General features: G+C 34.9%; 3 protein-coding genes across 3 annotated transcripts; 1 reads left to right on the forward strand and 2 right to left on the reverse strand.

Annotated features, from left to right (window-relative positions):
• Positions 1-8,443: 8,443 nt before the first annotated feature.
• LOC119687451 (cyclin-dependent kinase 1-like) lies at positions 8,444-10,010 on the reverse strand. The gene is made up of 3 exons (XM_038101774.1): positions 9,769-10,010; positions 9,216-9,719; positions 8,444-8,759 (listed from the first exon to the last, which is right to left on the reverse strand). Exons 1-3 carry the CDS (start codon positions 9,912-9,914, stop codon positions 8,522-8,524), a joined length of 888 nt encoding a protein of 295 aa, XP_037957702.1. The 5' UTR covers positions 9,915-10,010; the 3' UTR covers positions 8,444-8,521.
• A 5,253-nt stretch (positions 10,011-15,263) lies between these two features.
• LOC119688542 lies at positions 15,264-20,489 on the reverse strand. Its single transcript, XM_038103216.1, has 2 exons — positions 15,812-20,489; positions 15,264-15,733 (listed from the first exon to the last, which is right to left on the reverse strand). Exons 1-2 carry the CDS (start codon positions 20,487-20,489, stop codon positions 15,264-15,266), a joined length of 5,148 nt encoding a protein of 1,715 aa, XP_037959144.1.
• A 4,965-nt stretch (positions 20,490-25,454) lies between these two features.
• Positions 25,455-27,230, forward strand: LOC119687450 (cyclin-dependent kinase 1-like). Its single transcript, XM_038101773.1, has 3 exons — positions 25,455-25,644; positions 25,705-26,208; positions 26,983-27,230. The coding sequence occupies exons 1-3, from the start codon at positions 25,496-25,498 to the stop codon at positions 27,218-27,220; spliced, it is 891 nt and encodes a 296-aa protein (XP_037957701.1). The 5' UTR covers positions 25,455-25,495; the 3' UTR covers positions 27,221-27,230.
• The last annotated feature ends 737 nt before the right edge of the window (positions 27,231-27,967 follow it).

Raw genomic sequence — 27,967 nt, forward strand, 5'->3', positions numbered from 1 at the left:
AAATTTAAATTTGAGAATAGCAACCAAAGAATATAATGAAAAGATACTGAGAGTTACTCCAAAATTTTCTGGATTATTCATATAATATTCAAAATTTTGTGTAATTAGCTGAAACTATCACGCAGTACACAAACAAAAAGCCTGATGCTACACAATGGTGCGTAATCATTTTGCCCACCCGGTCCCTACTTACCATGATATTTCCTGGAATAAGAGCACTTTCTAACAAATTTCGTTGCCTGTTTTGGTTTTTTGGCATTAAAAATGAAATTTAATTATAAAAGCATCAAAAAAGGTAAATATGTTACAAATTATTACTTAATTAAAATTTTTTTGGAGATAAAACGGAAATGCGTGCTTGAATGTTTAGATTTCAAACATCTTTATATTTTTCCAAATAATTATCGAAGGTAAATTATTAATTAAAAACAATTCAATTTATTGTTGTAGAAATAAGTGAATACATAAATGTATTAGCATATTAGAAATTAAGGTGTGTAGTATATATAATAAACCACCAATTAATTTGAGCACGCTAGTTATAATTTAACGCTTTGAACGTTATATACTAAAGTGATTAGAATAATAATTTATTCTTAATATAATAATAATTATGAAAATTGAAAAATCCTGAGGCAGAATATATATTTTAAAATAGGTATTTATTTAATAATGTTAAATATATTTTAAATATATTTTAGCGAATAAATATATTCGCAATTATATTAATTAATTATAAAATTATATTACTATTTATCGTTTGAAAACAAAATATTAAAACAATGAAACCTAAAACTTGAAATATGTATACATATACTAAATTCTCTATTAGATACTAACTTTTCCTATAAATGTATTTTTTTAATAGCATATTTATAAGTATAGTACGTATATGTGCAATAAGAAAAAAGAACTATTATTTTAATAAATACTATACAATTCTTTCACTTTTTCAAAACATTTTCATGACTAATTATATATATTTACTTACGTCAATAATAATTATAGCACTGTTTATTTTAATTTACCTATTCTTTATTTATATTTGAATTATATAGCAATTTTGAAATTTATATATAAATTGAAATAAAACTGATATGTAAAATCATGCTTATATATACGCATTCAAATGAAATTAATATATACAATGGATTTTCTAATAACAGTAATTTATACTAATTCTTCTGATGCCTACACTCTAATAAGCAACCACAAGTATAATAAACATTTAGGTTATAAGCCACACTAAATTTAATATTTGACAATTCTGGTATGGTGAATAAATTAGAGAGATTTCTTTGCGATATTACACAAGGAGGCAGAATTATTCAAAATTTCTTCTCAGTTTTTTTCTTTACCTTCTTTGATGGTAACTATAAATTCATAAAATATAAACGATAGAAATGCAAAGTGGTGAAAATCAAAATATTTTGATTGTTAGACACACATGTGGTTTACATATATTCCCAAAATATCATCTCAAAATATTTGTGAATAAATCCATTGACAGTTTTTGTAATTTTTTTTACAAATATTATAAATGACTTTTGTTTTATTATATCCAATTTTTTAAATGATTTATCTCACCCACATAAAATTACTACAACATATTAAGGTCGTGTGCGAGTTAGGCTAAGTTGATGCTAAACCAAATGGGAGATTTTTTGGGATTTTTTGCACTGCACACATTTTGCCATTTATCAACACGATCGCCACATCAATACATTATCGACACAACTTAGAATTTCCCTCATTTAGAACGCAACTTAGCCTAACTCGCACACGACCTAAATACACTAATTTTTCTCTGCTCTATGTTATGATTTCACCCATAGTCACTTGATTTTTTCTCTCTTTGTACTCTTAGTACACATTTTGGCAAAAACCACAAAAACCGTATGGTATAGACCGCAAAGCATATAAAAATTTTTTAAGAATGTGTGATAAGACTTACCATATGCTATATAAATTCGACGAAAAAGTTTTGAAAAATCATTTGCAAGGTGTCACACTTTAATTTCTCCAGAGGAGATTTGGCATTACATCTGTGCAGTATAGCACACTGATTTTAGTGTTTTTGACAGTAGCACTTTGTATTTTGACGGGTTTTTTTTTGGCTTTTTGATTTTTTAGTGTTGTGTGTACGTTTTTTTCGATTTCGTAAAAATTAATCAAATTATTCTTGTCTAATATTTGTGAAACAAATAAATATTCAATTTTGCGTGTATGAATTTTTTGTTTTTTTGCTTTTTCATACATTTGTTGGTGCTGAAATCCGAGAGTTTCGGTTACTACCATAAAACTTTTTTTCAGAAGTAAAATAATGCAACATAGCAGACGCATTTCAAGAGGTTGCAAATTACACGTGCAGAACTGGTGGCTGGGATAAAGGAAGAATGCAAGTTGAAGTCTCACACCAAGCTGTGAGACGAAATCGAAGATCTATACAACAAGGCATTAATTAAATTGCGGTGTAAGATGGCGAGATGGCGATGGTGATGCACCGTTTATGGATACAGTATCAAATGTGACAGGCGGTGCTGCGTATCCTCATAGGTTGCTCATTAAATTGGAACGTCTGACTATACCCAAATTCGATGGCACAATGCGCAATTGGTTGATATTCAAAGACACCTTTGAGATGTTGGTGCATTCTCAGGAGTTTCCTAAGACCTATTAACTTGGTGAGGTTAGTGAGACTGTCCATGGCGATGCAGTAGCTGCTGCAGCTCTTTGTCAGGATAATGCTTTGATTGCTGCAAGACTATCAGATACAAGTGCCTTTCAACCTCCGTGTGAACCTCCGCTTGGATGAAAGTTGGCCATACACCTAGTGCGAGCGAGATTCTTGTGTTATGTTCAAATATCTCGGTAAAAATCCTTCTTTCGTTTATGAGCCGTCGAGCCACAATAGAATTAGAAACTTAGGTTCCAGGTTCTATTATAAGAGTTTCTGCACGTCCACATGACCCGGGTGGCTTTGCCAATTGTATTATCTAGTTAAATGTTCCAGTTAAGACGCTTATGCAGGATAAACTCCAAATATTTGACTTTATCGTGGCATTCAACAGCCTTATCTTTTAATGATAGGGACCCAATATTCAGTTTATACCTCCTGGAAAATGGTACCGGAAACAATGACTACCAGGTCATCTGTATAACCTATAGCATTGCAGCCAGATTGTTCCAGCTTAACTAGCACATCATCAACTATCAGCGTCCATAGCAATAGTAAGAGAACCCCACCCTGAGGGCAGCCCCGTACAGCTCTAATGCTGACCGTACCCAATTTGAAACATATGTTCCTGTCTCTTAACATCCTATCTATCTACATTATTGTAAATAAGTCCATATCTTTATGAAGTGTTGTCAAAAGCTCCTTCTATATCTAGAAATGCATATAAAGTAATCTCCTTAGATTGAAAAGTGTCTTGAATTTTGCTAAGCAAATAATGTGGTGCGGCCAACGTAGATTTGCCTTTTGTGTAAGAAAATCGGATGAATTGGAGAGGGGCATTTTGCTCCAGTTTATTCCGTATGCGCAGATCAATCAGCCTTTCAACAGTCTTCAGTAAGAAAGACGTGTAGAACTTTGACTGGACCATGGGTTTATTACCAAGTTTGGGAATAAAAATCACGTTCACTTCTCTCCAGGTATGAGGAATATAACCCATAAAAAAACAAGCCCCAAAGAGTTTGATTAATAGGTCTAGAATGATATCTGTGCAATTCTGTAGTAACGCAGAGAAGATACTATCGCTTCCAGGCGCTTTAATTGGTTGAAATGAGCTAATCGCCCAATTGACCTTGTCCCTGTCGGAAATAACACCAGATTGTGCATATTGCTAACTATGGGAGCAGTAACTTTTTTATTTGATTCCAATATTGTTGTTCCGGTAACGAAGCCAGGGAAGTGTGTTTGCAAGAGAAACTCGAGGGTGTTTTTACGACTAATGATAAAGGAGCTGACGGGTTTTTTTAAAAGGACTACCACGTTTATTTTGACCTTATTTAAAGCGTTGTGTAGTCTATATGCATTAGGCAACTTCCTAATACTATCAAAATGGCTAGGCCAGGTAGTCCGTTTTGACTGTCTGATTGATTTGTTGTAGTCAGTGAGTGCAACTCTATATTCTTTCCACCTACCAGAGCGTTTTGCCCTATTGAATAAGCTCCTTACTAATATGCGGTTATTAGCTAGTTGCGAATTCCGCCAAGGTGTCAATTGGTTTTTTTAGGTTGGAAGACTTTTTTCTGCTGCTCGGATAAACCGGGAATTTCAAACCTGACATGTTGATGGTCAGAGCGTGACCCGATACTCCTTAATTCCATATTGATTTCTCGATAGTTCTGGTGCATAGGGTGAGATCCAATATCACTTTTTTAATTGCATTAATAAGAGTGGGCTTGTTACCTCTATGAACTATAATTAATCCTCATGACATAATAAAATCTACTAGGGACTCACCTTTTTTATTTACATTATTGCTCCCCCACACTGTATGGCGAACGTTAGATTCACATTCCAATATTAGCTGTCGCTCGAACGGTGGAACGGTTTTTTCTTCACCTGGGAAGTAGGCAGAGCTCATGACTACGTCTATGACCATTACTATTGTTGGGATTTCAACTAGAACCGCTAACAGGTCTCTAGGTATAAAGTGAGATGTCTAACGCTTCCAGCGATTAGGATAGCTGCACGCAGCACTGCTATCAATCGGTCATATATCAGTTTACCTAATATTGTATGTAGACTCGAATATAACCACCGATCAGCCACGGCTCTTGTATGACTCCGAGAGCGATGTTGTTGATTTGGGCAATTCTGTACAGGATGGCTGTTACTCCTTTTGTATGGTGCAATTTTGCCTGAAGCATTCTGAGAGTATTCATTTGGTCTCGTTAGGAGACTTTTGCACGGAACTATTCACGTTTGTCTCGCCGAAAAACTTTGTGTTTGACACCCTTCGATTGCTTCGGAAAAATTGCATAGATTATTTAGGCATTGCTCCTAAAATGGGAATCTGAACTGTGGAAGGACGTTTAGTTCCGGTTTCTCAGGAGTAGCCACTGTTTGGCAAATATTCGTATGGGATATTGATGGAGCTGAGGATGACTCTATGGTTTTTTTCATCCTGAACCACCTTTGGAGCGTTCTCCATAGGGTAAGAGCGAGGGTGGTACCCTTAGGCATCAATCTCAAGTGTGCGAATCGGTATGCAATCCTAGCTTTTAGGTCTGACTCCTTTCTCATGGATTCGTCATCAATGACGAAACCAGGTGCAGCATCTGACTCTGTGTCAGTCTGCGTATCACCTTCACCCCTTGGTGGAGAATTTGTTTTGAGTACCAATCGTAGCTAGAACTTTTTCGTTTGACAATAGCACACTTTGAAGAAAATAGCCACGAACTATCTAAGTTCGTGGGAAATCCTCTTCCTCAACCACGTTTAAGGCGAGTTCGCATTTGGCCCCTATGTAACCTGAAAATTGGTGGATCCACCCCCCCCGTTTTTTCATCACTGCAGACGATAAGTAGCCACCCCGTTCTAGCTAAGCATCCATCGAACTCCGGCTGTAAATCGTCGCTTTGTTGCTCGATTGCAACATTAGTGATAGCTTCTTGGAAAAGCGTTATTTGGTCAGCAGAGAGCGAAGTGACAGCCGCATCGACCGAAATGAAGCCTAAACGTACATCCTTAACAGCTAGACTGTACGATGGCTTGGTAAGTCCTATACGGGTTACCTTAGGATTTTCAGCAAAAGTCAATCCTAGAGATTGGTTCTCCGATCTGACCTGCTTATTCGCAGTTGAAAATTGTGTTGCGATTTTTAGAGCCTGTGCTCTGCTAAGTCCTGTTAATATATCCGCTTTAAGCTTTCTTCGTTCATTTCTTTTGGGATGACTGAATTTCGGGGTTTCCAAAATGAGGTTGCAAACTTTAGCGCCGACGACAAATAGAACGACTTTTGTGAGATCACACTGCCGGTGTTGGAATCACAAGATTCAGCGGTTTCGGAATTTAAAGACATGTCTTTAATGATTTCCATCCGCCTTACTTGAGATCGCGACGAAATGATCATTGGTACGTTCATCGTCGTCCATTTGGGCGAATACTGGAAGCCGCCATCCATCTCGACTGCGCTCCCGTAATGGAATCGTTTGAAGGTGATGGCATTACAGTGGCATCAAGGTCGTTGGAATTATTATTAGAGTTGTTCATGAAAACTTGTTTTATTTGGGATCGAAAAGTCACCCGCGCCATAGCCCGTTTATCGTGGGAAGTTTAATTAAAACTGTCTACAGGTATCTATAGTTCGCATATTAAAGACCAACTATCCTTGGCCACTCATCTTTAGAAATGTGCTGTTCCACCTTGGATTTGAGATTTAATTTAAGACGCTTTTGTTTACGTTCGCCCAATTACAATTAGCCAGTATCCATAGTTAAGACATGACTATACTGAGGAGCTATTTCTAGCCGTCCATGCGTAGAAGATGTAATCACACTACCGAAAGTATACAACAGTTGCAGTATGTACACAAAATACATGTTTATCCCTCTGTGTATCTGATGGTTGACCACCAAAGGTATGGTTACCTAAATACCTAATATCCATACCTAAATTCAACAGGATGAATATAGTTTTTGTTTTTTTTTTATTTTTCAAGGTGTATTGCGAGGATTTGCTAATTGTGGTCTGTTGACTTGTCACAACTTACCTGCAGGTAATCTGCAGAAACATCCCTGTTCATCAAATTATCATCTAATAATCATATTAGAAACTACAATTCTGTTCGCAAATACTGTTCAATATTTTAGCATGTCTTGAAGCTTAGTTTACATTGAAGAAGCACATCAAAATAAAGCCAAAAATAAACACCAGCGAAAGGTTATTAAAATGAATTGGCGTAGACGAAGATTAAAATACTTCGTTTATAATTAAATTGCAATTCTCAAACAAATTCTTAAACCAAACAGATCTTATTTAAAATTCACCGAAATATTGTTATCGTCCCATTTATTAAAAATATGTGATGGTATAAAAGGCAAATTGCTGTTATTTTTTTTGCAACTACTTGAAGTGTTAACATATATATTACATTCCATACATTACATTAAATCGCAACGTTTTTTGCACATTAAAACATCAATTCTTGACTGCCGCCTCTTCGTCTTCAGCATTTCCAGTTTTTATAAGTTTTCAATTTGTGGAGGAGCTATCAGCTTCTCAGTATTTCTCAGACGTTGTGTTAGTGCAATGACCGCTTTTTCTTGCTTAAGTACTGTTTTTAATAGTCATTATTCGTGATGTCATGTGGGTATTAATGTGCTTATTGCGGTAAATTCTTCAAAAATTTTCTAAATAGGTCATCTTTGCTCACAAAAGCCAAAAAATTGAAAAAAACAGGTTCTTTAGGCAGCAGGTAGTAGTGATTTGAAGGAAAGCAAATATGATCAAGAATTTTCAAACGTTGATGATGAAATAATTGTCCACCTCGCAAACATAATGAAATTAAAGTAGTTATAATACTGCTCAAAAACAACAAAACTGCAGTCGCCGATGGTTTACCGGCTCAGCTGTTTGAAGCTTGTGGCGAAGAGCTATCAAAATGCATGACCAACGATTGGAATTTAACTGTGTTTTGCCCAATCCACAAAAAAGGTAATACTGCAAAATGCACCAATTATCGTAGGATCATCCTTCTAAATATCGTATTGAAGGTTCTATCAAACATACTATGAGAAAAATTGAAGCCAATCGTTAACAAACTGATTGGACTTTATTAGTGTGGGTTCACACACCATCTATTTGTCGACGCCAATCACGCTATGATAAGAAGCACTCTTTATTTACGAAAATTCAATTTCATGTAACCCTCTGTCTACCTTGTACTGTCGGTACTGTGTGTTCTACTCCCAACAATGTTATTTTGAGTTCTGCTGATGTCAATAATTATAACAAAAAACGTACATCTCCCTTTGTGGGTTCTTTATAAATTTGCCAGCCCATGTGCCGAAAGACTCGGAGACGAACCGCTTTTAACTTGAGGAAAACATACGCACGTAAGTAAAATTTAGTCGAAAGTCGCGAAAACCCCGGTAGAATACCAACATATGCCTGTAATTGTATTTACTAATGGTATTAATAATACTGTTTGAATACAATGCTGACATACGCCTCAGATATACGTTCCTTTTTTATTTTATTGCCTCTAAGTCGTCGATGTGGTACGTTGAAGATTGAGTTTGCATGAAAACAAAAAGCATAACAAACAAAAGAAATACGAGAAATGCTTAAACTAAAACAATATGAATTGTTTATTTTTGTATATATACATAATTGAGAAATATATATTATATTTATATACATTTATACTCGAATTAATATAAAAAATAATTTAAAATAATATTTATTATTTTATTACATTAATCACGAAATATTCTTTAAAATTATGGTTGCTTCAACATCATTTACATATCAATTCTTTACAAAGGTTTTAGTAAAATCTTAGTCATTTTACTCAGACGTAGTACTGGTAAAATCGTCAAAATATGGATGGTTCAATATATCTCTAGCTGTAAAACGATGAAACGGATCATAAATAAGCATCTTCTGTAATAAATCGATTCCTAGTTCACTTATATTTTTTAATTGTTCACGTAGAGTGTATGATGACCAACAAGGGAATGTTGCTTTGTAATCTGGAAGAGAGGTTACTCCAGGCCATATGTCCTCAGTTGGTGTTTTCAAAATTCTAAATATTGAAATATTTGCTTTACAAATGTAAATATATAAGAATAAGAAAAACAGCCAACAAATTGCCTTTGGCTTTGTTAAAACTTTAATATTCTTAACACAGTTATTAACGTTGCAAACAATTATTACTATACGTATTAATTTAAACCACAACCACATACTGAAATCGATTTTGTGATGCATGAACAAAATTTTGTATATAACAGATAACAATATAAATCAGATTTAATATTTAAATATTATACTGTAACTACTGAAAAATTGTAGTTTTTTGAAATCAAAATCAACAATCAAAAATCAAGCTGTTTAAGTACTAAGAACTTTTCATTAATTAAATTCACAACAAAAATTAACAACAAAGTTTATCAGCCATTAGTATTCCAATAAGAATAAATACAATTTATCCAATTAACATTTTGATAGGTTTATTCAATTTGTATTTCGAATATTATACCTGAAAATGTGGAATAGTTGATTAATTTCGGAATCTCCTTGAAATAGTGGTTTTCTGCTAGACATTTCAGCAAAAATACAACCAATTGACCATATATCCACTGAGAAGGCATAATATGGAGACCCCAACAAAATCTCAGGAGCTCTGTACCACAATGTCACAACTTCATGTGTATATACGCGAGATCTAGGACTAATGGACCGCCCGAGACCAAAATCTGCTACTTTTATAACACCCTTTTTATCAATTAATATATTCTGTGGTTTTAGATCTCGATGAAGAACATGATTGCGATGACAATAGTGTATGGCATTAGTGATTTGATATAAGTATCTACGCACTAATTCCTTATCAATATGTGTATCAGGAGTCATAGAATCCATGTACTTTTTTAAATCCATTGATAGGTACTCAAATATTAAGTATAAGCGATATTGATCCATGACAATATCTATTAAGCATATAATGTTTGGATGTTTAAGCCCTTGAAGCAGATCCATTTCCCTATTAAGAAATATTACTAAATATATCGAAAATGAGCTGTCTTTCAAACCTTAATGCTGTTGCGGGAATTCCTTCACTTGCTCCTAGTTTAATTTTTTTCATGGCAACAATTTGTCCCGTTACCGAATCTTCTGCTTTATAAACGATTCCAAATGTCCCTTCGCCAATTTTTTCTAATTTTCTATAATCTTCCATGTTTGGCACTCAAGACTTGTGGTTCCCATTCAATATAAAGAAATTTAAAATGTTTTACAACCGCCAAATAAACAAGCGTTGCATTTCATGAATGCGTAATTTAGAACTAATCATTGAAAAAAATTTATGATCAATGTAAGCACTCTACAGTTTGAATGACATACGTTCCGGAAAATACCATTTGATACACAAACGCTAGTGTATCATGTAAAACACTTCATATTTAGATAAGAAAAAAAATTTCTGATGAACTGTTTTAGATCACTAGAATTCTGCAAATCTATTTAGTGAGTAAAGGAGGCAGAGAGAAAAAGAGTAGTTTGCTTGAACCTTAAAGTTCAGTTTCTAGTTAAAATATTACAAAAACTTACAAAAACACCTGCGTTCGAATTAAAAAGGAGTTAATAGTCAAAAAACTATTAAATACGAAAATACTAAAACAAAATACTAAAATATATCACATATGTCCATGGTATAAAGTTTTTAACTGTCTTAAAGTAGGTTTGATATAGATAAAGAACTAAGTATTTTTTGTAAATATTTATTTTTAAAATATACTAATGATATAGATGTAGTATATAAAAGCAAAAATTTCTTAGAAACATATAGGCGATAATAAAAAAATGTGTATATGAATTTGTATATAAAATCATTCTAGAACGTAGTGGAAAATACAATGTGCCTGTGATTTATGTATATTATGTTTTATATTAGGTTTTATACATAAGAAATAATATACAAATCATGCAACAAATAATGCTTCTACAAATAGAATAATATTGCTATTTAACAATTAAAAATAAAAATATAAATAATTAATTCAATTATTCTACAGGTGATTAATGAGTTCGTTCTAATTTAAACACAGCAAGTGAATTTGTTAATAAAACTTTCATAGCAAATTAACAAAACTCCAGCAAAATATGCAAACATAAAACTCTAATACGGCTTTAGGTCAGTTGGTAAAAGTGCGCTGACTCTAAGCTTCAAATTTGGCAGGCCACGAGTTCGATTCCTTGTTATTGCAGTCTCAAAAAATTATTTACGAATAATTAAACACAAGAATTATTTCCAAGACCACTGATGATGGAAATTTGGCAATACTCGAAACAGCTGTATGAACAGCCAAAAATTCAATTAATTAAAATAATATAAAAATGAATTTTTGTTGTTGTAGTTCACTACTTTTCTAGAAAACCTCTTTATTATGTTTTTATACACGTAAATATTTTTTATAGATTACTTATTCGTAAAAATATTTTTTAAATTTGCATACATATGTGGTGTGTTAGTTCATTTATAGCAATACTAGCTGGTGCGTGTGCGTTGACAGATCGATTGCCAAAGAGGACGCTTTTTATTTTTGTGCTGCTTTTGTACTTTTGTTGCTCCTAAAATTAAACTGTTTGCCTTTTCGTATTTTGTGGTTGCTGTATCCGGTACACATATTGCCCTGTTTTGTATTCCTTTGATTTTATTGCCTTCGCATCTTACATTATCTTACCTTTTTACCAAAATCGTTTAGAGTCGGAACTATGTATAAAAGTATTCACTAATTATTCTGTACATACGTGAACTTAAAATAATAATTCGAATTAAAACTTATTATTCACACAAACTAATACTTATTTATATGAGAACTATAGATCAGCGTACATGCAACTAACCTGGCAAGTCCATAAACTTAGTCAAGTTCCTAACTTTACTTACTAACTTTCTCTAGCTCTGTTAGGTCGGTACGAAAATTGTAAATCATGTCCAAGCCATTGATTTATACTGACATATGAGGCGGCGTACAGTTTTCTCCACATCCGCAGAGCCACAATCCCGGCAAAAGTCAGATTCGTCCACGTTGCATTTGTCTAAATGTATGCATATGTGTTGGATACTTACACGTCTAGCTAGCTCGTTAAGAAAAGCTTGAAATTCTCTAATTGTTAGGGATACGGTAGTAGCGGTTACTAGAGATTTTGTGGCAGCTTAACAATCCGAGATGATTACAATGATTACATCGGGGATTTTTTTACCTAGGACCCATTGTCGATGCGAAATGCTTAGACCCAGTTTATCTGAAAATATGTCACTGCCGACTAGTTCATTTATTTACGAACTCTAGTCAATTGCGACAGAGATCCATATTGTAATTCAACATGATCGCCCTATTTCAATTCTGAATCAGCATTGAGTCTAGATACCACTAATTTAGCTTGTTTTACCAAACGCCAAGATGGCAGCCAATGAATCGAAGTAAATAGAGCCTTCGTTGCTTTATGAATTTTTTTACCCAAGTTAGTTTTTCAGCTAGAGTCCAGTATAACACCTAGATACTTCACATTTGTGCTTAAGGTAAGCGAGGTGCCTTTTGATTTCGGTTAAGGAAAAGAAAGGAATTTTATGCTCTCTAGTGCAGAGTATTACCTCCTTTTTCTGTGTTAACACTGACACTTAATTAACAATATCTTTCTGCCACAATGACGAATGGAGAGTTTATTACATTGGGCAATACGTGGGGAAGTTAACAAGTTGACGGGATAGCAATGTCATCTGCATAGGTTATAACACTGCATCTGAACTATTTTAATTGTTGTTTAAGCAGTGTGTTCACTGCCCTGTGACGTATTATGATAAACCACTTTACGAGATTGTACACCTTCAATACTAAAGGTAATAATTCCGGTTTTAAGTAGTAATTCAACAAATTTCACCAAACGTCAGATCTGAGAGTGATTTTATAATAGCATTAGGGTCAACGTTGTTGAAGGCACACGAGATAAGAAGAAAAGAGCAAGGCTCTATCAACTTGCGAAATGAGCTTATTGATTGCTGTCTCGACAACCTTGCATCTGGTTGTCTGCGATGTGGAGAGAAGTGCCGGATTACTAGTGCCCTTGATATGTAGGTCAAGAACCTTTTTCAGCACTTTCAATAAAAACTTCTGATAAAGACAGTCTGATTAGCCTTTATTCCTTGGGGCTATATAGCAGTTTGAGAATATTATTGTAAATGTTCAGGAGCCTTGCAAGGATGACGTATGCGAATGGTTCACTTAATTTCAATGCTAATCACCTCAAAAGAAGTAATGTTGTTAGAGGGAATTGGTGCGATATGTTTAGGTACAGAATGTGAGAATGACAAACTCCCTGGAAAGTGTTTGTTTAGAAGAATTTCGAGAATCTTCTTTCTAGAGTTGGTCCAGTGACCATTTGGAGCCCGAATATAGTCGAGGCATTATGGGAAATGTTGAGAATTTTGTGAAGTTGGTGGGTTTCAGAAAAAGTTTCTATATTACCACCAAAGTTTTTCCAGAATGCTCTTTTTACCCGTCTTATGGCACAGTTCCAGCTCCTTTGCTTCTCGTTATATGAGGAAAATTCATATGTTTAATAATTTCCAAATTATAAACGTTGTATGAGTCCATATCTGGATAAAAAATCTGCTCCTATGGTTGGTGTTCTTACGTCGGCTATGATGAAGCTTCAACAAAAATCACATCGAAGACCTAGGTCAACTTTTAGCCTTTTGATTCCAAATGTATTTATTGTTATATTGTTCACCGCAAATAATCGGTCTTCAATTGTAATTGAAGCTGGTCTGGTATTGATGAGAGTTACTGGCACAACTAATATAACTGAACCTGTGTCGATTAAGAAGTTCAATTTGTTAAGTCGGTCAAAGTCGTGGAGACGGGTTTCGATCGTGCAGGTGAAAGGTACGTTATCACATGTCGCAATTGTTTGTGATAATGTTTTTAGTTTTTCGCTGTTTGTGTTGTACTGTGATTTCCAACTGCGTTGCTGAATTCACATGGTGGCATTTAAACGCCTTTTCGTGACAATGGTCCGCACTTCTACAGTTTTCAGGCTTTTAACGGCGACGACGATTGATTAAGATGAGTGTTGAAGTTGCAGCCATCATGAATTGTGGAGGTGGTAAGTTGCCTGATATTCGATCCGCCAATTTAGCCGTGCTTTCTAAATTTCTGGCGTTGCATTCTGAGAACATGCATCTAATGTTGCTGGGTAAGCGTTGTGACCATAGAGTTGAAAATGCATCTTTAAAAATGTTAATACCAGCTAAATTGTTCATATTACAAAGCAATAGTGAAGGTCGCTTGTCTGACAGCTCTAAGTTTGGAAGCAGTTTGATAAGTTGTTATTGCTTTGATTCTTGTTCACCAAAGCATTGCATCAATTCATTTTTCGGTATTTGTCGGAGACTGGAGACTGTTTGCGATGTCAGCTATTTGGCTAAGTGTATTTGCGTCAAGTGCAGTGATAACTGTTTAGAACTTAGAAATATCTGATGTTATTCTGTTCACATGTAGTAACCCGTCGATTTGTGTGAACCATAATTCGGATAATTTAATAATATTATTTAAATAAATAAAATTAATCTAAATGCGTAAATAATATTTAAATAAATAACATTTAGAGACGTACATGATTCTGGGGTACTTATTTTTTCCCAATCTAATAAATGATAACTGCGTTTAATAAATTTATTTATAGAAACATCCAAATAAAGAAATATGCTGTAAACGAGCATGCTGGTAGGTGATGGTAGGTCAGTATCTATACCTATTATTGTGATGTAAATTTAAATGCACTTTTTTTTCAGGTAATTTACTAACAATAATTAAATAACGGCCGTAAGCCATCAGATACAAAGAGGGATAAACACGTACTTTGTGTAGTGCCGTAACTATTGTATACTGTCGGTATGGTCATTTCTCAATTATGAGTGCTGGCTAATTATAATCGGGGGGATGCAAGCAAAAGTGTCTTAATTTAATGCTCAAATACAAGGTGGAAATGCACATGCCGAGGGATGAATGGCCATAGATAATTGGTCTTCAATATACGAACTCTGAATACCTGTCGACCTCTAGTTTTAATTAGACTTCTCACGATAAACGGGCTATGTCGTGGGTGAGCTTTCCATCCCAAACTCAATTAATTTTCCTATGGATCATTTATATAACAATTCTAACGAGCTAAATGTCACACTGTCGGCATCACCTTCGAATGATTCTGTTCGTTTAATGCGGTTTTTTAATTTTAAGACCGTAGTTTGTATTTCTTCACATCAAAACTTTATTTTTAATATTCTTAATTCACAATATATATATATGATATTTTAAAATTTACTTAATACATTAATTCAAAAAAAATATAAATCAACTGCACAACAAGAAACTCGACCGAACACGACGGTTGCTCGTACAAGAAGAAAAAACAACTTGCTAACAGGTAAAAGCAGTCCACACACAGTGGTTGCCAGATTGATATAGGTAATTTTAAACATTTCTCCCACCTAGACGTGGAGATACAACCGGATCTTGCGTCTATATTACTCGTTTGCTTCAGGACGTCCTTCAATGTCGATTGGTAAAACAGAGATCTTCGTAATTGGCCGTTTCACAAGGGCGGACTGTGTCTTTATGGTTACAACACGAACAGCACCGTCCGTGCCAGAATGGACTTGGATAATGCGGCCAAGCAACCAGGAGCTTGGAGGCAATCGTTCATCTCGAATTAGGATCAGTTGACCGACTGCGACATTTGTTTGGCTTTTAGTCCATTTGTTTCTGGCATGTAATTGTGTTAAATATTCTTGGGACCAACGGCGCCAAAAGTCTTGATACATCTGACTTAACATTTTCCATCGGAATAGTACACCAATCTTTGTATTTAGCAAATTAGATTCAGGTACGGCAGATGGCGCTCGTCCAATCAAAAAGTGTCCTGGTGTCAACGCTGATAAGTCTGTGGGGTCATCAGATAGAGCCGTAAGCGGCCTCGAATTTAAACAATTTTCGACTTGTTTTAATAACGTGTAAAATTCTTCAAAAGTTAAAGTTGCCGTGTTTACTACACGCTTAAGATGAAATTTCATGCTTTTTACTCCTGCCTCCCATAGGCCACCAAAATGAGGCGCTGCGGGTGGTATAAAGTGCCAATTTATGCCAACGGTTGATGCAAACACAGACCCAGCTTCAATTTGTTTTTTAAATAATTTAATTTCATCTTTCATTAAAGCATCAGCACCGACAAAGGATGTACCACGATCGCTGTACATATCTGAGCATATGCCACGGACTGATACAAATCGCTTTAACGCTGCTAGAAATGTTTCAGATGTCATATCACTCACAAGTTCCAAATGAATAGCTCGTGTAATAAAACATATAAATAGAGCCACATACCCCTTGTAAGTACGATGGCCTCTCCCTCTTGTCGCTCTCACATTAAATGGACCAGCATAATCCACGCCCGTGTGCATGAATGGTTGTGATATGTTACACCGTGCTGGAGGTAAGTTACCCATAATTTGTGCTTGCGGTCGACAAGCTTGACGAAAACATGTAATGCATTTGTTAATCACTCTCTTCACAGCGGATCTTCCTTCAATAATCCAAAATTGCCGTCGTACATATGCTAATGTTGTTTGAGTTCCGCCATGTAATGTTCGACTATGAGCTTGATTAATAATCAACGTAGTAAAATCATGACGTTTGGGTAATATCATTGGACATCGTTCATCTGAAGGAATATTCGCATTTTGCAGTCTTCCATTTAGACGCATAATTCCGTCGAAATCAAGCTTCGAATTCAATTTAAACAATTTACTTGATTTGTTAATTGGATTGCCTTTCCGTAAAGCAGCATAATCGTTGGTAAACTCGGTCCTTTGTACAATTACTAATTTTTTAAGCGCCGTATAACGTTCTTGCCAAGTGCAGAAACTTTCATCTCGACGCATCCTTTTTTGACATGCATGAATAAAACGTAGACATTGCGCCACGACTACAAGTAATTTGTCAAGAGTAGCATATCGTCCAAATATTTCCCACACTTCTGTTGATAACTGCGTAGTTAATGAGTTAATCTCTTTTTTCTCAGGTAAACTGTCATGAGTATGATTGATTTGGTGGTTAGGCCACATTTTTTCATTTAAGCGAAGCCAAGATGGTCCGTACCACCACATCAGATTATCTTTTAGCTGCAAAACGGTACTGCCTCGTGATGCACAATCAGCCGGATTATCCTTTGTTGCAATATACCTCCAGTCTTCAATATTTGTCATTGACTGAATTTGTGACACTCTGTTTGCCACAAACTGCTTCAATTTGCCTGGATCAGTTCTAATCCACCACAGTGTGGTTGTATTATCAGTCCACAAAATACAGCGTGATGGTTGACACTTAAATGTTCCTTTAACCTTGTGTAGAAGTTTTGCTGCTAGCAATGCTGCACACAATTCTAAACGTTGTATAGACGTTTCTTTCAACGGGGCTACCTTAGTTTTACTAATAAGCAAATTTACAAAACTGGTCGTACCGATGGTTGTTTTCGCATATACTGCAGCCGCATATGCTTGATTTGATGAATCACCAAATGCGTGTAATTCAATTGCACTTGTCGAAGTGGTGTTTATCCAACGTGGGATTCGAATGTGATGTAATTGTTGTAAGTCAATACGAAAGTTATGCCAAATGTTTGCCATCTCTATTGACAAGGGATCATCCCAATCTGATCCAGTACGCCAGAGTTGTTGCAGAAACATCTTTCCTCGAATGATAACCGGAGCCAAGAACCCAAGTGGATCAAATAACTTCGATATGTCAGACAACATTAGTCGTTTTGTGTAATGATGGTTGTCACAAGTTACATTGACGTTGTAACCAAAACTGTCGGATTTTGTATACCAAGTAAGACCAAGTGTCTTAGTTTTATACTCGGTGTTAATTTCCACATCGTCAGCGTGAGCTTTCATGTCTTCAGTCAGAGTGCTTAAAACTTCATTTGAATTCGAATTAAATTTACGTAAAGTGAAGCCTGCAGTTGCTAGAAGCTCCTGAAGTTCGTGCAATTTTTCTGCAGCTTCGGTTGGAGTGTCTCCACCTGATAGTACGTCATCAATGTAAAATTCATTCAGAATCGATTCAGCTGCCTGTGGAAAACGAGTTTGCTCCTCTTTTGCCAGGGTACGCAATACTTTGATGGCAAGATATGGAGCACAATTAGTCCCATATGTTACAGTGAGCAACCGGAACGTTGTAGGGGCGTCCCCGTGTCGAACGCGCCACATTATTCGTTGCAAATCCACATCTTTGGTATCAACAAGAATTTGCCTATACATTTTCTCGATATCTCCTGTAAACACTATAGGGTAATGTCGCCATTGCAAGATGATATTTGCTAGATCATTTTGTAATCTGGAACCTATATGCAGACAATCATTAAGAGATATTCCGCTCAAACATTTATTAGAAGCATTGAAGACTACGCGAAGTTTCGTTGTAGAACTCGATGCTTTATAGACACCATGGTGAGGAAGATAACTTGTTGAAACTACATCATACGAGTGTGGCACCACTTCCATATGGCCACAGGTCTGATATTCGTCCATGAAATCTTGGTAGAGTTTGTACATATCCGGATCTCGGGTTAATCGCTGTAACGTGCTGTTTAATAATGCAAGTGCATTTAGTTTACTTGACTTAAGTGTTGCCAAGTCAGCTTTCTGCTTGATTGGTAGTCTAACTACATATCGACCCGTTGCGTTGCGTACAGTTGTACGCTCAAAAAAATCTTCACAGTACATTTCATCTTTTGTTAACGGAGCGTGGTTTGTTATTTCTTCCAATTCCCAAAATTTATGTAGCATTTCGTGCAATGTTGCCCGAGTATGACAGCAATTAACTTGTCCTTTCACTGAAATAACCTTTCGTCGCGACAGTCCACCAAAAATTACCCAACCGAGTTGCGTATATTGCGCAACAATATTGTTAGTTGGATGCCGTTTTAGTCGCTCATAGACAATAGCAGCATAATCTGAAGCGCTCAAAATCATATCGACTGCCCCCGGAACCTGTAATTGAGGATCAGCTAAATCTAAATTCATGAACTCACCAAGCGCTTCTTTCGGTATGGGAATGGTTGGGGTAACGCTACCCACTCGTGGAAGTATTAGTGCAACACAATTCATGTTGAAATCGGATTTTAACGAATGGATTGTAAATGAAACCATTCCTCTTGAATTGGCGACCCTTTCACCATTTGCACCACTCACCGGCACTATGACATTTGTTTTGTCCAGTTTTAACCGCTGCACGATGAATTCGCTGACAAACGTTGCTTCCGACGCACTATCCAAAAGAGCTCGCACAATAAGCTTCTGACCAGAAGGACTCCTTACCTCTATCAATGCAGTGCCAATTAAAACAGTCTGTAGATGTAAAGTTCGAGCACCTTGATTAGCACTGGAAATGTATGTGTTATTTGATGTGACAGCGTATTTCTTAGTCGCTTCAGTGGTCTTTTCCGGTATATTTGAGTAATTCGTTTCTCCACCACTTCCACTATGGTCATATAGTAATGTATGATGTGATGCATTACATCGCAGACACCGATATTTCGATGGGCAATTATGACTCATGTGTCCCGTTCTCAAACAATTGAAACACAATCTTGCAGATCTGACTACCTCATATCTCTTTGTCCCAGTCATTTGCCGAAATTCTGCGCAATATGCCAGCAAATGCTTACCTTGGCAATGCACGCATTGTTGAACAGTGGTATGATGGCTTTTCACGAACCCCTTTGTTCTGATAGGTGTTACAAACTTTTTCTCCTGATTAGAGTTATCGGTCATGCTATTAACTACCTCCAGCGTATGTATTCGATTTTCTAGGAAATTGACCAGCTCCTCAAACTTTGGAATTTGTTCTAAACTGGTTGTTGACAGCTCCCAAGCTGAGCGTGTTTTCGTGTCTAATTTTTGGAGAAGGGTAAAGACCAACCAATCGTCCCAATGCTGTACTGGACGACCCAATTGCTCTAACGCACGCACAGCTGATGTGATGGTGTCACATAACAAGCGTAAACTATTTGGTAAACCATCAGACACCGTTGTTAAATTAACAATTTGTTTTAAATACGCATTAAGAATGATCCTCTTGTTCTCATACTTGCGGACGAGTAAACTCCATGCTACTGCCCAATGTGCATCTGTTGTAGTAATGTTGTCTAGGGCGTGTTGAGCGTCCAACACTAACGCATCTTTTAAGTATTGAAGTTTTTGTGTATTAGACAATGCAACGTTATTTGATACAACTGACGTGAATAAATCCTTAAATGCGTACCAGTGCAGATAATTACCATCAAACGACGGAATTTTAATACGTGGCAGATTAGACGTCAATTCCATGCTTGACACACCTTTAATTACAGATCCGTTATTACCTGGAGAGTCTATAACTTCAGTGCTTTCTAACGCATCGATTAGTTCTCCCATCATTTCCGAATAAATTATTTCAATTTCCATGTAACTGTCTTCGCTGACTAACGCTTTTATTGAGTCACTCGCTTCTTCCACCTTTGCACCGTCATAAATATTGACCAACAAATTTTCTCGAGCTTCCTTGTACTGCGTCCAGTAACTTTCCAAGAGATTCTTTCTTCCAGTGAAGAAACCTTTTGTTTGCTTGCTTTTTGCCGTTTTCCGTATGTTGGTGGAGAAGTTTTTTAGCATGGATTGCGTAGCTTCCAATTTTCTGGCGATTTTTTGCATTTTCAGATTTTATGCGAATCAACTGTGATTGTTATATGCAATGTACGCCGTTGTGCTCAGCGGCTTTTCGAAAGTAAATAATTGTGCCCAGCGGCAATAAAATTTGGTAGATATGCCCAGCGGCTATAAATATGAAAGATACGCCCAGTGGCTATAACTTTGAGAAATATGCCCAGCGGCTAGACGAAGCACGCGATCTTCGTAGGCAGCAACACACAATTGAACGCAAAAGATATGTTGCTCCCCGCAAGGGATGCCAAAAATGTTCGTTTAATGCGGTTTTTTAATTTTAAGACCGTAGTTTGTATTTCTTCACATCAAAACTTTATTTTTAATATTCTTGATTCACAATATATATATATGATATTTTAAAATTTACTTAATACATTAATTCAAAAAAAATATAAATCAACTGCACAACAAGAAACTCGACCGAACACGACGGTTGCTCGTACAAGAAGAAAAAACAACTTGCTAACAGGTAAAAGCAGCCCACACACAGTGGTTGCCAGATTGATATAGGTAATTTTAAACAGATTCCTTTACGGAATCCAAATCCGTGTCCGTGCTGACCACTGGGCTAGAAGCCGCCATATTTCTTGACACCACTACAGTGTGCGTCAAGATGGAAACGAATAGGCCACCGTCTTCTTCTCCGCTTGCGGAAACGGTGAACGTACCGATGAACACTTCGTCGCGATCTTAAGTAAGTCGGCAGAAAATTATTGAAGTTATGTCTTCAAATTCCGAAGCCGCTGAATCTTGCAATCCACACCGGCAGTGTGATTTCACAAAAGTCCTCTCTAACTGTCGTTGGCTCCAAAGTTAACAAGGCTGTTAGCACGGCTAGTGGGCGCATTGTCCAGTTCTCTATCGCAGGAATCAAGTAAACAATGCCTTTCACGGGCACAGTAACAGTAGCAGGTAAACCAAGGACTGATACCCTTTATCGGTAAAATTTTACCGAAGCCATCAAAAGGTGCCAAGAACATACGTTCTCGACGAGACAAACGTAAAAGTCTCGCCCGTAAGTCTCTAAACGAGACCAAATGAATACTCTCAGAGTGCTTTAGGCAACTTTGCACCATACTAAAGGAGCATCAGCCACCCTGTATAAAATTGTCCAAACCAACAACATCGGTCTAGGACTTATACAAGAGCCGTGGGTGTTCGGTGGTTATATTCGGAGTCTAAACACAAAATCATTTAAGCTGGTATATACCCGATCGATAGCCGCGTGCAGCTATCCTAATCGGTGGAGACGTAAAATATCTTCCGGTAACCAACTTTATTTTTAGAACCCTAGCAGCGTTTCTAGTCAAAGTCCCAACAATAGCAGGAGTCACAGACATAGTCATGGTCTCTGCCTACTTTCCAGGTGAAGTAGAAACCATTCCATCATCGGAAGTCCAACAGCTGATTAGCTTCTGCAAGTTTACTGAGCGACAGCTAATCTCGGGCTGCGATGTAAACGCTCATCATATAATGTGGGGGAGTAGTAATATTAATAAAAGGGGTGAGTACCTATTAGAATATATTATATTTCTAGGATTAAGTATAGCTAATAAAGGATACAAACCTACATTTATTAACGCAATTAGAGAAAAGGTATTGGATCTCACTATATGCACCAGAGGAATCTATATTGAATTGGCAAGTGTCGGACGAAGTGTTCCTCTCTCACCATCAACATGTCAGGTTTGAAATTCCCGGTATACCCGAACAGCAACAAAAAGTGGAACGGCCAAAGAAAACCAATTGGCATAGGTACAGGGACATTGTGATAGTATTAAGAAGTTGCCTGATACAGATAGGCTACACAACGCTTTAAATAAGGTCAAAATAAACGAGGTAGGCCTTTTAAAAAAATCCGTTGGCTCCTTTATCATTAGACGTGAACACACCCTCGAGTTTCTCTTGCAAAAACACTTCCCTGGCCTTGTTACAGGAACAACAATATCGGAATCAAATAAAAAAGTTACTGCTCCCATAGTTAGCAATATGCATAATCTGGTGTTATTTCCGACAGGGACAAGGTCAATTGGGCGATCAGCTCATTTCAATTAAAGCGCCTGGAAGCGATAGTATCTTCTCTGCGTTACTACAGAATTGCACAGATACCATTCTAGACCTTTTAATCAAACTCTTTGGGGCTTGTTTTTTTATGGGTTATATTCCTCATACCTGGAGAGATTTTTATTCCCAAACTTGGTAATAAACCCATGGTCCAGTCAAAGTTCTACACGTCTTTCTTACTGAAGACTGTTGAAAGGCTGATTGATCTGCGCATACGGAATAAACTGGAGCAAAATGCCCCTCTCCAATTCATCCGATTTTCTTACACAAAAGGCAAATCTACGTTGGCCGCACCACATTATTTGCTTAGCAAAATTCAAGACACTTTTCAATCTAAGGAGATTACTTTATATGCATTTCTAGATATAGAAGGAGCTTTTGATAACACATCATATGAACGTTTTGCTAAAAAAAAGTGTCAAACACATTACGACAGCTCCTTTGTATCCAGCCTTAAATGGACTCGCAGAACGTTTCGTAGGCACATTCCAGGCATCAGTAAAAGAGATTATGGATGGTAAATTATAAATTAATGAAGCTGTGATATAATTTCTCTCATCTTATCGGTTTCTACATAAGTCAGAAGGAAAGTAACCAGCTGAAATTTTACGTGGCCGTGCAGCGTAAGCCAAATATCCGAACATTTTGAAAGTTATGCCAAAAGCCATAGATTGGGAAGAAATAAATACGATCTCTTTTCAGTACTGTGTATTTCCGAAATTTCTCAAATGTACCAAAATATATAAAAGGTGTTATAAAGAAACAGATAGGAAGAAAAGTATATATCGTTCAAACTGCAGCTGGTTGTTATAAACGCTATCAAAACCTGTTAAAGCGTTGCGAAACCAATAATCAAAATAACCAAGAAAATAATATTCAAGCTGAAGAATTGACATTGCAAACAATATCATCACAAATCTTATTCCAGAGACCGAAAAGTCAGTTGTTAATCCTTCAAATGCATTTGAAGAACTACGTTGAAGTATGCGTCCTCAATAACTTTTTACAGAAAAATAAATGAATTTTCCTTATATAAATTAAAAATTGAATTAAAACTTAAATTGAAAATTGAAAATTGAAATTAATTAACTTAAGTAAATTAATAATATATTGTATGTAATTAATAAGTTTTAAGAATTCTAAACGTAGGAAGGAGATATTTTATAACTATTGTAAGTACGTTAGCAACTCTTAAAGAATAACTATTTTATTTTACTTATTCTCTTTAAAACCTTTATGTATATATTGTATTAGTTTTAAGAATTGATAATTATAAATTAAAATTAGTCATAAATATACTCGTCTCGTGTAGTGACCTTACTAAATATAACAGTTTTTATTCTTTTATTCATGTTTATATTTTTTTCCATAAATGAATTTTGTTTTTTTTTTAATATCTGTTGGCGAATGATCGATTTTAGACTGGTATATGTCATCTTCTTTTATCGGGGTTAGTGCTCTATTTACTATTATATCAGAATAAAGTTTTTATTTTTGTTTATTACACATTACCATATAATTGTATTAACATTAAATTAATAGATTAATAAATTTATTTATTAATATATATTAATATATAAATAATATATTAATAAATAAATTTATTTTTTAATGTATATTAATATATCTATATATATATAATATATTAACAAAAAAATTTTGATTTTAATTTAAAAATTACACAATCACAAAATAATTTCGGATTTAATTTGTATAAAGTTATATCGTTATATAACTATTCTTACCCGCAGAACATTAACTATATATGTATTTACTTGCTGTCTCTATCAGTTGGTTTGGTATTATGTAATAAAACATTTTTACTTTTGTATTTAAATTTAAATTTGCTTAATGTTCTTTTCAGCTGATTTGATTGTGTGTGATAAAATTATAACACCTGTAGCCGATTTGCAAAAACAGATTTTATATTAAAATATTTGTTTATAATTTTCTTAAAAGAAATTACTCAAGGATAGCTATGTTATTTGAACTCTTCCGGATAATATTTTTTCTTTTTTACTATAAAATCTAAACGTTTCAGTACTAGTTTAACGTAATGTTTTATGTAAAAAAAACTATTAAATCTTTTATTTTGTTTTTATTAAACACAAAAATCATTAAATGGAATTCGCCTGGTTTTAATAAAAATTCAATAGATTTTCTTTTTGGAAATCAATTACGTAAATATTTATATGCATTTTTGAATGAAAATATATTGTAATAATTTAATTGAATATATCCTCCTTTTTTATTTTTAAATGTTTCAATTAAAAGTTTGTTATTTTACAAATGTGTGATAAGAATACATGTACCTTTTTTTTAAATTATTTTACCTTGTAGCATCTAGGGTACTTAGAGAATATTCTGCTAATTTTTCAACAAGTTTTTCATATTATCAGCAAGTATATATTATTTTGTCTGAGAATTTTCGAAATCATTTTTTTTCCGTGATGTTTCCTGAATGAAATCACACATCCTTTAAACTGATATTTTCTGCCTAACACGTTCAGTTTAGAAAAATATGTATAGTAATAATTATATATAGATTCAAAGACCTGATGATAATAGATATTTTGATATTATGATGATATCTAAAACAGCTCCGGATAATAAGATGTAACTGTACATTTCATATTTGAATATTAAAATTTATTCACTATTATTTTCTTTTCTATTCGGGGATATATTTCAACCAGTAATAGTATTATTTTACTAGTATTAATAGGAATACCATAACTAGCATTCTCTGATATGTATCTCTCTAAAGGCTTGTTAATTAGAAATCTGCCATTTCACACGTACCGTGTAAAAATGTATTCATCTTAATTTTTACAATATGTTTCTTTCCCATTAATTCCATGAAAGTTATTACTTTTTGTTGGCCGATTGTTTAACTTTGTTATATTGGCGGGTGTAGATAATTTCAAAACATGGAAAATTATCAAAAAATTGAAAAAATAGGTGAGGGCACGTATGGTGTGGTATATAAAGGCAAAAATTTGTCGACAGGACAATTAGTTGCAATGAAAAAAATCAGACTTGCATCAGACAATGAAGGTGTTCCCTCGACTGCTATAAGGTGTTGTGCATTACAAACCTTTTATTTTATAAGCTTTGTTTGAACAAAACCTCTTTACAGAGAAATATCGTTACTTAAGGAGCTTGTGCATCCAAACATTGTTTGCTTAAAAGATGTTATAATGGAAGAAAATCGCCTTTATTTAATATTTGAGTACTTATCAATGGACTTCAGGAAATACTTGGATTGCTTTGCACCAGAAATGTATATTGATAAAGAACTTGTGCGTAACTTCTTATTTCAAATCACTAGTGCTATCTTGTTCTGTCACCAACGTCGTGTGCTTCATCGCGATTTGAAACCACAAAATTTGCTAGTGGATAAGAGGGGAGTTATAAAGGTGGCTGATTTTGGATTAGGACGTTCGTTGGGTGTTCCGGTGCGCATATATACTCATGAAATTGTGACATTATGGTACAGATCCCCTGAGATCCTATTGGGATCTCCACGTTATGCTTGTCCAGTGGACATATGGTCAATTGGTTGTATATTTGCGGAGATGGCATCAAGAAAACCACTATTTCAAGGAGATTCGGAAATTGATCAGCTTTTCCGTATATTCAGGTAATATATTCAAAATAATAAATTGCTATGATGTTGTGGATTCAAATTTGTCAAACAATTAAATTTTGAATTAGTATGTGTTCTGGTATTGTACACCTGCGTGGTAACTTTATTAGCTAAATATAAGTAAGTTATAAAATAAAAGTAATTCGCTGATATTTTCTGTTTATTTGTAAAAACCCACCCATGCTAAAGCAACAGTCGCTTGGTACAGAAGTAACGAATGCCAAAAGATGCCAAAAGCGTTGCTGAGCATATGCATTTCCGCAACACTGCATGATTAGACAACAATTGCTGGCTTACATATTCAATATAATTGAACTACATTATCTCTTATCTAATAAAGCGTTGGACGTAAAACTGGCTGTTAGTTAATTTTGTGATTGTTATGATATAGACGAGATTGGTGTTGTACTCAAAAACTTGATAACTGCCTTGTTATTGTGTGTTTATTTACGGGCTTTTAAAGCATCGTTTATTGATTGAGTAAGTTCTCATTAGATTTTTTTTGAATTAGAAAATTCATATTAATTGTATTCTATGTTTACGTTTTAGAAATAATATTGTGGTTTTAATAAACAAATAAATTATTTATGTAATTTTAATGTCTGATAAAGTAAAACTTTTTATATGTATGTTTTATAAGGAACTTGTAGTAGAGTTGATCTTGTTATTCTCGTTAATAGAAACTTATTCGTATATTAAATACTCTACTTTTGAATGTTTAATGTATAAATAACATTTCAGTTGTATTTTCATATTCTGAATCTTTAGAGCTTTAAAAACGCCGACTGAGCAATTATGGCCTGGTGTATCGTCGCTTCCAAATTACAAAACGACGTTTCCACGTTGGTCAACATTTCAACTAAAAAAACAATTGAAGAACATAAATGAAAAAGGATTTGATTTAATCAAAAAAATGCTAATTTATGATCCAGCTCGCCGTATTTCGGCGAGAGAAATTTTAAGTCATCCATATTTTGATGGCTTTAAAAAATTGACATCTGAATAGTTAAAATAGATTAAAGTATTAAAAATAGTTTTAACATACATATCATTTTTAAATATTTTTAGTTATGTGTAAAAAACAAACTATTTTGCGTAATCACAACTGTTGAGTTTTTATTAAGTTCTATTTATTGTATAATAGTGTTTCAATAAAATAATTTGTTAAGTCATGTTTAAATCCAGTGTTGCAATATCTCTTATCTTAGTAATGTGACGCAAATAGGATATTTTAAGCTTTATAAATCCGACGTTTCCTTATTAAGAGGTTAGGTTATACCGGTAATCCCAAGGGATCTACTTAGGCCTGTAGGCCCATTGTGCTACTGTATTATTAAAAACCCAAGAGTTAAAACGATTTTGAACATTTGACAAAGCCTATGATGCTATTCAAAAAGTTCGGCACAGGAAAAATTCAGCATCAATTTACATGAAGTCAACGATATGCACAGATTGTTTAGGTGTACCGAGTGGTTTCTTGAAGCACCCCATCTGGCTAGCTGATCTTACTTTGCAATTGCCAAAAATATCCCTATGACCGGGAACTCAGATTACAGAAACATTGAACTGCGTTGATATCTCATTTAGAGATGCTTAGCAGTCAAAGACTGTCCTAGATGTAAATAAGACTGAACTCAAGGACTTTAAAGCAGCTTGATTATCCGATATATTTATATATTCCTTTCAAGTATATTATCTACTTCTAGATGAACTAAAGCTTTTTTTAAGGCAGTGACTTCTGCTGAAAAACGTA

Source organism: Teleopsis dalmanni, chromosome X (assembly GCF_002237135.1).
Source record: "Teleopsis dalmanni isolate 2A chromosome X, ASM223713v2, whole genome shotgun sequence".
Classification (NCBI taxonomy): domain Eukaryota; kingdom Metazoa; phylum Arthropoda; class Insecta; order Diptera; family Diopsidae; genus Teleopsis; species Teleopsis dalmanni.

What these genes read in the sequence shown, in the direction of transcription:
- LOC119687451 (XM_038101774.1), bottom strand. Translation starts at nt 9,914, where the DNA reads ATGGAAGATTATAGAAAATTAGAAAAAATTGGCGAAGGGACATTTGGA. An exon ending in ATTCCCGCAACAGCATTAAG is followed by an intron (nt 9,720 to 9,768) that starts GTTTGAAAGACA and finishes ATTTCTTAATAG; the next exon opens with GGAAATGGATCTGCTTCAAG. An exon ending in CAACTATTCCACATTTTCAG is followed by an intron (nt 8,760 to 9,215) that starts GTATAATATTCG and finishes TTCAATATTTAG; the next exon opens with AATTTTGAAAACACCAACTG.
- LOC119688542 (XM_038103216.1), bottom strand. Translation starts at nt 20,489, where the DNA reads ATGCAAAAAATCGCCAGAAAATTGGAAGCTACGCAATCCATGCTAAAA. An exon ending in ATGGGAGGCAGGAGTAAAAA is followed by an intron (nt 15,734 to 15,811) that starts GCATGAAATTTC and finishes TATTAAAACAAG; the next exon opens with TCGAAAATTGTTTAAATTCG.
- LOC119687450 (XM_038101773.1), top strand. Translation starts at nt 25,496, where the DNA reads ATGGAAAATTATCAAAAAATTGAAAAAATAGGTGAGGGCACGTATGGT. An exon ending in GTTCCCTCGACTGCTATAAG is followed by an intron (nt 25,645 to 25,704) that starts GTGTTGTGCATT and finishes ACCTCTTTACAG; the next exon opens with AGAAATATCGTTACTTAAGG. An exon ending in CAGCTTTTCCGTATATTCAG is followed by an intron (nt 26,209 to 26,982) that starts GTAATATATTCA and finishes CTGAATCTTTAG; the next exon opens with AGCTTTAAAAACGCCGACTG.